The sequence below is a fragment of the Pelobates fuscus genome, chromosome 3, assembly GCF_036172605.1.
Source record: "Pelobates fuscus isolate aPelFus1 chromosome 3, aPelFus1.pri, whole genome shotgun sequence".
NCBI lineage: Eukaryota > Metazoa > Chordata > Amphibia > Anura > Pelobatidae > Pelobates > Pelobates fuscus.
Genome location: NC_086319.1, coordinates 342591121 through 342604018, shown reverse-complemented (window position 1 = coordinate 342604018; position 12898 = coordinate 342591121). Strand labels below are relative to the sequence as shown.

Here is a 12898-nt window from a genome sequence, read left to right as displayed (position 1 = left end):
TGTGCCTTTCCTCTGTTTCAGTGATATTAAACATGGCTGAATAATCTGGCTCCCAAGCCCCTGAAGCCCTCCAGGCATGGCTATACACCGCCTTGGCGGATTCTTTGCCCAAGGCTCTTGCGGCCTTCCACGGGGACGCCTTGCCCACACCTACGGGTTCCACACCCGGTCCTGCTGGCGCACGGGACTCCGACTCTGGGGGTTCCCTGCGCTCAGCGGACGTATGCACCATACGGAAGAGGCCTTGGAAAGCCCCTGGCCCCCCCACAGACAAAGGCAAGATGCCCACCAAGTTGGCCAGACTGGGTGCCAAATCGGACGACCACCCTGACATAGGGGCGCTCACTGGGGAACCAGAATTCGATACCCTGGATGAATACCGGGCCGGCGGATCAGGCTCCACGTCACCTGGCGAAGACGCCCCTGGCCACTCTTCACGATATGTACGAGAGACGGTGCTGAGCTCTCCACGACCGGGCTCGCTGAAAGCCTCTACCGCCCACGCCGACGACCATGGCGAAATCTTGGACCCCTCGGGCCTACCGCTCTTCGACCCACGTCTCCTCAAGCACCCTCGCTCGGCAGAGTGGACTCCCCCAGACCACATCGCAGAATTCCTCCGCTACTGGCTACGTCGCCCGTTGGATAAAGAGGTCAGGGCGAAGCTCCGGGCCAAATGCCCGCGCCCAACGCTGCCAGACAAGGTAGCTAATACACCTGACTTTGATCCGGTTTTCGCTACCTTTTTTAATAGGTCGGGAAGGACCCCCGCAAGGGCCTGGAACAGGGCTTGCGCTCCACCCAAGACAAGCTCCTCGACATCAGCGGCCCGCTGACCCAGATTTTCCTCATGGCCGACGACACTCTACAAGGCGGACCAGCGGTTGACGCATACCTCCTCCGCGAGTGGGCACAGAGAGCAATTTGCCTCCTGGGGAATGCCAATGTGGCGATGAACTCAGAACGCCGTAAAGCGGCACTCTATAAACTGGATGGGAAATTGACCGACCTAGCCCCCAAAGAACTGGGCCCGGAGGCCAAAGGCCTACTATTCGGTGACGCCTTCATGAAGGAACTGAACCGGCACGTGTCCATCTACACGTCTCTGAATAAGGCGCAACAATCCCTCCGCAGAGTTTTCCGTGCAGGGGATCGTTTTTCCTCCAGAGCTGGTCGGCAGAGGGCTCGCGCCACCAGCAGAGCTGCCTTCATGGGCAACAGGCCCCGCATATCGGAGTCCTTCTCCTCCTCCCGGTACCAGTACCGTCCTTTGTTCTCCCGAGGATCAACCAGAGGCCGGGGAGCCTCCTCCACACGGGCGAGATACGCCTCAGGTAAGAGTCTTACCTTATTTACCACACTTACCCATTGCGGGCAGACTGTCTCACTTTTCTCCGCAGTGGGGGGCCATCACGGGAGACCCGTGGGTTCTGCAAACCGTGTCCGGCTTCAGGATCGACTTCGTGTCAACCCCGATCCAGACCTCTGCCCCACGGCCTATCCATATGGACAGAGAGGCGTCCGGTCTGGTCCATTCAGAAATTCACGCCCTGATGGGCAAGGGAGCGGTGGAGAGGGCGCCGGGCCCGCCTCGCTTCCTGAGCAATATCTTCCTGGTAAGGAAGAAATCAGGGGACTTCCGCCCTGTAATCAACCTACGCGCCCTCAATGGATATGTCGTCTACCGACATTTCAAGATGGAAGGCATCCATCTCCTCAGGGATCTGCTTCGCGAGAACGACTGGTTCACGCGCTTAGACCTGAAGGACGCGTACCTCATGGTCCCTGTCCACCAGGAGGACAGGTGCTTTCTCCAGTTCATTTGGCAGAAGCGCGTGTGGCAGTTCACGTGCCTCCCATTCGGCCTCAGCTCGGCTCCCTGGTGTTTCACCAAGCTGCTGAAACCGGTCATGTCGACGCTGAGGGCCAGGGGGATCAGATCGATCGTCTATCTGGATGATATCCTGCTGATGGCACAAGATCCCGACATCCTACGCCAGCAGACGGCTTTCACTACCCGCCTGCTCCAGGACTTAGGTTTTGTCATCAATGGGGAGAAGTCGGAACTGACCCCCTCTCAATCGGTCCAGTTTCTCGGGTTCGTCGTGGACTCGGTTCAGACTCTACTCCGCCTCCCAGTATCCAAGGTAGCTGCCATCAGGAAGGGCATCAGACGCCTACTTCGCAATCCGAGAATCACCCTGCGGGACCTGGCCAGGACCATAGGACTACTCTCGTCCTCCATTCAGGCCATCTTCCCGGGCCCCCTGCATTATCGGGCCCTCCAATGTCTGAAGACTCGTTACCTTCGGTCGTCCACCTCCTACGGCCAGATTGTGTCGCTGTCGGACGAAGCCCGCCTGGAACTGCACTGGTGGCTTCGACACATGGAGACGTGGAACGGCAGGGCAATCTTCGGGACAAAACCGGACTTCGTCCTGGAATCGGACGCCAGCTGCCTAGGCTGGGGCGCTACTTGCGATGGCGTGGCGACAGGTGGTCTCTGGACCCCGGACGAAAAAGCCCTCCACATCAACTGCCTGGAGCTGATTGCGGGGATGTTCGCCATTCGCAGTTTCACCAAAGGGATGAGTCATTGCTCCCTACTTCTTCGCATGGACAACGTCTCAGCTGTCCGATACATAAATCGACTGGGAGGTTCCCGATCCAAACTGCTGTCAGACCTCACGATGGATCTGTACCAATATTGTCTGGACAGAAAGCTGTCGATCGTCGCAGAATACCTTCCGGGACAGGACAACCTCGTTGCGGACTGGTTCTCCCGCCACTGGAGGGACTCCAGCGACTGGCGACTGCAACCTCGGGTGTTTCAGAAGTTGGACCTCGTGCGTGGCCCCCTCCATCTGGACCTATTCGCATCCAGGGCGAACCGACAGACGGAACTATTCTTCAGCTGGCTCCCGGATCCCCTCAGCATGGCGGTGGACGCATTCCTTCAATCATGGCCCCCTTCAGGGGCATATGCGTTTCCCCCCTTCTCCATGATCCTTCGGACGCTACATCGCCTCAAGCTTCTGAAGGTGTCGATCGTACTGGTGACACCTCTCTGGAGAAGTCAACCATGGTTCCCTCTCCTACTAGAACTATTGTGCAGGGATCCGCTGGTGCTACCAGCCTCCAGATTTCTCCTCGAGGACCCAATGGGGAACCCACACCCGTTGATGTTGGAAGATCGTCTAACCCTGGTGGCCTGGACCGTTTCCGGGGATCTTGGGATGTGTCGGGACTATCGGCTACAGCTAGAGAATTACTCTGGGACTCTTGGGCCCCTGGCACCAGAAGATCATATTTACACGCCAGGCGCTCCTAGCATGGCTGGTGTTTGGAGAGACGTCTGGATCCCTTTACGGCCCCTGTTCTAGCCGTCTTGAACTTCCTGGCGGAACTGTTTTCGCAAGGTAAGTCTTATAGGACTATCAATGTTTTCCGCTCAGCTATCTCGGCGGCCCATGTCCCTTTCCAGGGCTCTGGTGTTGGTAGGGAACCCTCGGTCTGCAGACTACTCCGAGGTGTGAGGCTTTCGAGACCCCCTGCTTCTCGCTACTCCTCGTTCTGGGACGTATCGATCGTATTACGCTTCCTCGAGGAATGGCCTGATAACGGGGATCTTTCCTTACGCCAGCTTTCAGCCAAGCTGGCTCTCCTACTATGCCTTGTATTCTTTCATCGGGTCTCGGATGTCCGGGCCTTTGACGTAGAATCCTTTTCGTTCTCCCCAGATGGTGTCTCTGTCTCTATTTCCCGCAGGACAAAATCTAATTCGTCTTCAGTGTCTTATCCCTACTTTCCCGATAGACCACATCTCTGCGTGGCACGCTGTTTACGGACATATATATCCGTGACCTCGTTGTGTCGGCCCTCCGCCCATGGTCAGCTATTGATTTCCTATGTTCGACCGTTCGGGGCGGTGTCTGCACCCACGATCGCTCGTTGGATTCGATGGCTCCTCTCATCGGCGGGCGTGGCAAGTTCATTTGGGGCTCACTCGGTTCGGGGTGCTGCAGCGTCAGCAGCTCTTGAAGCAGGTGGGTCTCTCGGGGATATTCTCAACGCTGCGGACTGGTCTAGGGAATCGACTTTTCGTACTTTTTATTTTCGTCCGCGCCCGCATGTTTCTTCTGTTTTTATGTCTGGACGTTAAAATTGCAATATGAAGCCTCCTGTCCTGACATAAAATTAGGGATTATTCTAGCCTCGGTGAGGGAATAATCTAAATTTTATTAAAGACAGGAGGCGAATATTTCCCACCCTTATGGTTTTTTCCCACCCTTATATGGGAGTGGTTTTGGCTTTATGTTAATCTAGGTTTCGATGTACACAACATTATGTATGGTCCGAATTGCATTTAATAAACATTTGGTGTCTACTATTGGCGTTCAGTGTCGAATTATTTATCAGTTTGCGGTCTTTTTTTGAACTGCTCGTATAGGATATGACATCCTGCTATGACAGTTTACTTTCACGATGTTTCTTTTCTTTTCAGTGTGACATAACTTGCTCCGAACATGACGGTTTTTCATCTAAGCGGACCGGATACAGTTTTCGTTTGGTCTTCATGCTCTCCTGCTCGACCTCATCAAAGAAAGAGGAAGTGGGATGGTCTGTTCCAGTGGTTTTATACTGATGCCTGTTTGTTCTGATTGGTTGTTTTGAAAAGTTTTGTTAACTGTTTCTTTGCTGCTGGAGGTTTTCAGTAAAGAAGGTAAAGCAATATTCGCCTCCTGTCTTTAATAAAATTTTGATTATTCCCTCACCGAGGCTAGAATAATCCCTAACTCTACACACAAATCACCCCCTACATGCACACATACATACTCCATACAAAAACATGCTTACATTCTAACACACACATGCTACTCACAAATACAAACTTGCAAGGATGGGAAAATGGTAGATCATTTGATTACAAGATAGAAGGTATTAAAACATATGTTTCAAGTAAAGTAAAAAAAATATATAATTTTATTGCAACAAAATGAGGGCGCATGAGATATCAGCATGTGAGGAACTGGCATATGATTATTTGAGGAACTGGAGCTCAATCTTAATGATCGGCAATCAGGAACTAGTTAGGGACTCTCGGGCCACCAAGGCCTCATGTAGCGCTCTATGTGAAAGATCCATTATCCCTTTGATACAACCACGTATGTTTAGTTAGAATTGTGTAAATTTCCTCATTTGTGAAAAATACAAAAATAAATCACAGGAGTGGTGACAATCTAATAAGGGAGTTCCACTTACTAGCTGCACTCATTCAAGCAGCAAGAAGCCACCTACTCGGATAGGTGTTACCGTGTTACCATGATCTGAAAGTTGACCTCTATGTATATCTGGTCGGAACCTCACATGAGGTCTCCATGCACTTGTGCCTGCAACACAAAGTCAACAGAGTATGTCCACAGACTTGCATGAGCAGTCGCAAACACAGAGGGCCTTCACATCTGAGTGGTGGGAACCTGACAGTGAGTTTCCACAGATTTGTGCAGGAGGATAGATGGCAAACAGGGGATCTCCACTTACTTTCATGAGTGTCAATAAGCCAAGAGGGTGTTTCTCTTTGGAATACAAATATTTTACGTTTTCATTCTTAACCAGCCTACAGCTGCTAGAGACTTAGAAACATAGAATGTGACAGCAGATAAGAACCATTCGGCCCATCTAGTCTGCCCAATTTTTTTTAAATACTTTCATTAGTCCCTGACCTTATATTATAGTTAGGATGGTCTTATGCCTTTCCCGTGCATGCTTAAACTCCTTTACTGTGTTAACCTCTACCACTTCAGCTGTAAGGCTATTCCATGCATCCACTACCCTCTCAGTAAAGTAATACTTCCTGATACTATTTTAAAACCTTTGCCCCTCTAATTTAAGACTATGTCCTCTTGTTGTGGTAGTTTTTCTTCTTTTAAATATGGTCTCCTCCTTTACTGTGTTGATTCCCTTTATGTATTTAAATGTTTCATATTCCCCCTGTCTCGTCTTTCCTCCAAGCTATACATGTTAAGTTCCTTTAACCTTTCCTTGTAAGTTTTATCCTGCAATCCATGAACCAGTTTAGTAGCCCTTCTCTAAACTCTCTCCAAAGTATCAATATCCTTCTGGAGATACGGTCTCCAGTACTGCGTACAATACTCCAAGTGAGATCTCACCAGTGTTCTGTACAATGGCATGAGCACTTCCCTCTTTCTACTGCTAATACCTCTCCCTATACAACCAAGCATTATGCTAGCATTTCCTGCTGCTCTATTACATTGTCAGCCTACATTTAAGGCATATGAAATAATCACCCCTAAATCCCTTTCCTCAGATGTTGAGGTTAGGATTCTATCAAATGTTCTGTACTCTGCCCTTGAGTTTTTACATCCAAGATGCATTATCTTGAACTTATCCTCATTAAATGTCACTTGCCACAACTCTGACCATTTTTCTAGTTTACCTAAATCATTTGCCATTTGGGTTATCCCTCCTGGAACATCAACCCTGTTACATATCTTAGTATCATCAGCAAAAATACATACCTTACCATCAAGACCTTCTGCAATATCACTAATAAAAATATTAAAGAGAATGGGTCCAAGTACAGATCCCTGAGGTACCCCACTGGTGACAAGTACATGCTTCGAATATACTCCATTGACTACAACCCTCTGTTGCCTGCCACTCAGCCATTGCCTGACCCTTTTAACAATATTTGAATCCAAACTTAAAGATCGCAATGTATTGATAAGCCTTATATGTGGAACAGTGTCAAAAGCCTTACTGAAATCTAGGTAAGCAATGTCTACTGCACCACCTATATCTATTATTTCAGTTATCCAGTCAAAAAAATCAATAAGATTAGTTTGGCAATTAGATATATGTTTTATCACCCCTTTGTCCCCACCCCCCTCCTAGTTTAAATACTTCCTTGCAAAACCTCTGATCTGTTCGCTGAGAACATTTGTTCCCTTTTGAGAAAGAAAGACTTGAGAATTATATATGGTGTAGTTGACCCACAGTCTAAGAGCCAGCTATTAGATATCTCTTGGTTATTTAGTTGTTTCTAGCATTAGAATTTGGTACAGAAAAAAATCCAAATGTGTTAGGTGGGTCACCATTAAACATACTACATTAGATTAGTCAATTTGTATGTTTTTTTTTTCTTTTATATATTCTGCACTACCCATTGGGAGTAAGGGATATACAAGAATCCTTAAGCAGGGATTGTATTAATCATGTGCAAAAATGTGCAGAGAGGTGGAACTCTGAATAGCTCCACAAGCTTGTAAGTGTATTTCCTATTTTCTACTCCCTCATTGTATAAAGAATACTACACTATATAACTCTCCATTTTTTCTTGTCATATATGCCACCGGATAGCACTGTGAGGTGCTACCCCTTTCTCCTTGTGTGGCAGTGTTGCACAGCTTCCTTTTGCTATGTCCCCTGACGCGTTGCGAATAGGAGATGATAAGCAATACTGACAGGCACAGGTTTACTCAGTTTTATTGCATTTGCCACGTTACTGTTGTGTGGTTGGCAGTAACACGGAATGAATGCGGAATATTTAATGTGCATTGCGGTCATGAATCCCCATTTCAATCCTATATTTGGATATTTTGCTGCAGCTGCCAACATATTCATGAAAATCAAAACAGTTTTCGATGAAACAAGACAACCTGAAACAATTGATTGATGTTATGCTGGGACTCATTGAAATATAACTCACTTACTTTATTGCTATGGATCCACCTATTTATACAAAATATCTCAGTTTAGCACAATTTAATAGACATGTCACTCTTTAGTCAGAAAGTATGATGCCCACTGCTGCTTGAAACATGTTTTTTAAACTGTTTCCAGCAAGCTCATTTATCACAAAAAAATACAAATATTTTTAACATTTATTAGACTATTAACATTTTATCCAAGACTGCAATACCCTTGTGTTATGCCACTTCTACAAATGGTGAAAAGTCAGAGGAAGAACCACTCAATTGATAATCCATGCTTAAAGGAGCACTCTGATAGGTGATGAACTCAGATTCATGCTGTATTTTTCTCTCTGATTGAATTACTATACGTATTGGTAAGAAAACAAATTGCACCGTACAGCTGCGTATCTCCAGTTCCTAAGCATTATCTCTCCTTTTGAGTAAGTCACTTGCTGATGAAACATGTCAGATGGAAGACACGTGGCGTTACTTCCTGAGACCATTTCTGGACAGCACAGAATCGGAGGCCTTAAGTATTGATTATCACCACTGCTATACACAGATTTGTGTCCTGCACTGATAGATTTTTTGCTACATTGTTTGGATTGGATTTGCCCTCTCCTCCTCACACACCAACGCTTGCTATTTACAAGATCTTTAAGGTGCTTGTTAGCTAATATCTCTGGAGCATTTGGAGATTTGACTCTCATTAGTTGGATTACTGTTGTTTTTTTGTTATTGTGTCATGTTAGCACTTTGGTGGGGACGTGTACACCACCGGTGCCAAGGCCAGTTGGGACTTTTCTTTTAATACCTGCATTCGTTTATTTTATTTTACATCTACTCTCCTCTCCAGTGGTGGTGCTCCGATTTACTTGGAAGCACATGACTATTATTTTCATATATTGATTAATTTCTTATAATAATTAATATAATAAATAATATAACAAAGCGTTTCACAAGTTCTTTTATGCACCTATTCAGAATTACTGTTTAATCTATCCTTTTCACACAAAGTCTTTATGAATTTAGTCAATGAAAGATCAGTGGGAGCTGAGCTACTGACTTGACTCCACCACACAGCCAACCACCGTCCTCTTATTATCTATCTGTGTACTATTTTAAAGTCATGCTAAGGGGAAAGGGGCATAAAATACGATGACACAGATTGGCTGTGAGGCAAAGTCATGTCAGCAACTCAGTTCACACTGATCTCTCTGAGTTGAGTTCATACTCAAAGCTGCTTCCAAACATAGGAGTGTGCTCAAGGGAGTGGAGTTACACTGCAAACATTTCAAAATGCTTTATTTCATTCTGGAGAAAACCACGGGATAATTATGAGGCCAAAATAAAAATGCACTTGAGCTGTCTTGTTACCCAGAGTGTGCCTGTTCCTATTATTGGTTTGTTGTGTAAATCCCTTTCCTGCGGCTTATGGGCTCAAACCTGACTGGTTTATATGAATCTGGTACTTGAAACTCACTCTTATTTACTCATATAATGGCACATTTTCACTTTGGTAATGTTGCCAGACAGCTAAAACACAGGACATTGGCCTCTGATTATGTTTTATCACACGGATCAAATGTTGTTTGATTAATCTATATCTGCTGTTATACAAAACATAGATACAACTGGTGTAGGATTAAAAATATGAAAATACTCTTACACCAAGGAGAGCAAAACCAATATTAGTAACAAAATAGAAGAATAAGATAACAATATGCAATCATTTTAATACTGACATTCACACATACTTGTCATTTTGACCTTTATAAACTTCCAGAGCTATTAAAAGCCACGTCAATACTTTTAGTTTGAATCATTGTTCCATTTCATTTACTAAGATGAAATACATTAACAATGGATATTCTGTAATGGCTTATAATTACATTACCCTTGCTTTCTTTATGACCGCCCTCCAACAACTAAAAACTCCAGGAACAAGTCCATCTTACCTAATATTAGACAAAAACTCCTCTCTATCAACAGGTTTAACACACGTCTTCATTAAATTCCATTATTCACAACAATTTCTTACAGTATAGATAAAAAGGAAAAGATCGTCATGACTAGAAACTTTTGAAAAGGAGTTGCTAAAACTGGATTCTCAAAGAGTTTATCATAAATAGTAACTCTAGAAAAGGATGTGATTATACCTGGAAACTGAAGTCAGCTATTTCATCATTCATATCAACATGTTTTTCTAACTCCACTATTAACTCTGACTGTGAAATGTTTTTTTCAAACTTGGTTAAAAAAAAAAAAATAAGTATTTTCTTTTTCTTTGCCAGCACAGCTAACGTGGGAAAATAGCAAGATAACAATGCAATGAAACATAAATAAGTGCGAGCCTGTGGAAATCGCGGGATGCGTGAAATTAAACTAGTAGGTACAGCATGCGGAAATGTAGGATACCCTGTCAGAGGGTTAAATACCATTAATAAAAACCATTTCATAAAACAGTGAGCAAGAAGATTGTATGCTACACTCACATCAGTGCTATCAAGACTCACCCATTTGGGCATTTTGCCTCCGTGTGGATCATGGTGATGATACTGTAAGACGATAACTGTAACAACCACAGAGAGTCCAACAATGATCATGGTACTGGCAAAATACTGTGCTGTAAAATACAATACGATTAGTCTTAGTGTAATTATAAAAGCATAGAGAGACATAGAGTATTATAGAGTATTAGTGTATTTAAATTATGAGGCCATGAGCCATATATAAACACACACAAAAAACTGACTTCCTAGAGATTTAAGAAGAAAAGTGAGCAGTGATTAGCTTAAAGATTTGCTTTAAAGTTAATGACTATAGCCTTGATTTAATATTTTTAAAAATTATTTAATATTTTTAAATAAACGTTTTAAATGATTTTTTTTCAAAATAATAAAATATATATAAGACATATCATAAATAAAAAATATATATTAATATGTCAAAAAATATAAAAATATTAAGACTTTTCTCAAAATAGTAAATCATTTTAAAGTTTATCCAAAAAAAGATTTAATTATTTGAATAGCGAATCCAAAAATATTCAAACGAGGTGTATAATAAAGTGTTCATACGACATGTAATGAGTTAATAATAAATTAAACACGTTCTCTACAACAGGTGATGAGTTAAACACCGTACTGCATGTTCCAGTAGTTTCTCCTGGGGATATGACTCTAAAAATGAAATGTGACAATTTCTGTTCTGAATACTCGGAAGGGTTGAATCTGTGCTTTAAATGTTTATCTGTCACACAAGTGCTTTTATCTTTATTCTGCTTATTTCACAGGGAAAGGATTGACACGGTCTTTAATACGTGCAGGTCTCTTTGGCAGAAGACAAGCAGGGACTCTGCTGTGCCATTAATGGCAATTAGTGAATTTATCTTTACTATACCTTATTGTGCATATTTTGGGTTCAAAGGGGAAATATCCTTGAGGGTATTTTGAATGAGAAAAAGAAAGGTGTGTAAAAGAAAAAAACACCAATGTGATAAGAAAAGACATTGCTCTAGCATAGAGTTGTCCTAATTCATCCCTTCAGTTATTATGAACTACAGATCCCATAATTCTCTGCTGGACCGGGACTGCCAGAGACTTAATGAGAAACTGTCACTGGAATTTACATAGCTGAATAAAACGTAATTGAAATACTTAATCTTTTTTTTTTTTTTTTTTTTTTGTTGTGTGACATTTTCTTTAAAATTTATATTAAATTCCTGATTTATATTAAAGGGACACTATAGGCACCCAGACCACCAAGTGGTCTGAGTGTAGTGTCCCAGGTTACTTAAACCTGGAAAGGTAATAATTGCAGTTTTTTAAGAAACTGTAATAATTACCTTACAGGGTTAACTCTACCTCTAGTAGCGCCTACTATACAGCCACTAGAGGGACTTCCGCGGCTGTTAGGGGACTTTTGATGCTGGATGTCCTCACACTGTGTATGGGGATGTCCAGCGTTACCCAAAAACACCTAGAAAAGCACTGTATAATGCTTTCCAATGTGGAAATCCTAATACGAGTACTGCCATTGCCCCACATACGCATAGGTCTCCCCTGCCAATTGACGTCAGCAGGGGAGGAGCGAAGGCGGACTCAAGCCAGTGCCAAGGGACATCAGCGCTGGAGCCTAGTAAGTGACAGAAGTTGTGTTTCTCCTTCTGCACCACGGGGAGGCCGCAAAGGAGGGTGAAGCTATAGTGCCAGGAAAACATTTTTTTTTCCTGGCATTATAGTTTCCCTTTAAACACTGCAAATATTAAATTTCTCCTCTGTTCTTTGTTCTTTCTCTATGCTGACTTCAAGGTACAAAGGACAGAATTTAGTAAAAAAAAATGATTGACGGGGGTAGCTAAGATGGAGGCTACCATTTACAGGATAAAGAGGTGTGGAAATTTTAAATTTCATAAATTCTTCCCCAACTTACAAATGCATATTTGTTAAATACAGAGATAAGTAAACACAATATTAAAAATCCTGGGGCGTGACAATGTCCCCTTTACGCAAATACATCATAATCTAGAAAGATGAGTTTGGACACTTTATCTCTACAAAGAGAGAACCGAGATTTATACAATATGGAGAGATGACAATAATACAAATAGGCAATTTCATGTGGCTTTATATATTATATTGTGAACATTGCTTTTTTGCTCAGTAAAGATGCAACTCTTACCTATTAGAGGAACTGAATCTGAAGTGGCTGGCATTATTTCTGCCACCAGCAACATAAAAACAGTAAGCGACAATAACACTGTTATACCTAGAACAAAAAAATAAAATTTTCAAAATAAGGATGACTTTTAAAATTATATTAAACATGCATTCTTTAATACATTAACACCCACCCTAAATTAAACACACTACATGTAAAATAAAAAAAATATAAAATAAATTTTTTTTTAAATGTCCACCAAAGATACTATTAAACATATTAAAGCATAGTGTGGCATACACATACAATGTACACATCCCAGAAACAGAAATATTTAATGTAATCTCAGTTTGTGGTTTTTGCCTATCAAATCCGCGATTGATAGGGACATTTAATAGAATATGACTTTTTGGTACATACAAGAATCTTCATGTGAAATACTCTATTCAGCGCTATATATTTTCTATTAAAGGATATCGTTATCTCCCCAAAACAGGAGACAGAGTTGTTCTCCATCTTCT

General features: G+C 43.1%; 1 protein-coding gene across 1 annotated transcript in view; it reads right to left on the bottom strand.

Moving 5' to 3' along the window:
* Positions 1 to 12898, bottom strand: part of CHRFAM7A (CHRNA7 (exons 5-10) and FAM7A (exons A-E) fusion) — a 204582-nt gene that overhangs the window by 14489 nt on the left and 177195 nt on the right. Inside the window, exons 8-9 of the mRNA XM_063445710.1 lie at positions 12399 to 12485; positions 10232 to 10341 (exon numbers count right to left, since the gene is read on the bottom strand). Coding sequence (XP_063301780.1) covers positions 10232 to 10341; positions 12399 to 12485 — 197 coding nt within the window. The remainder of the gene's footprint in view (positions 1 to 10231; positions 10342 to 12398; positions 12486 to 12898) is intronic.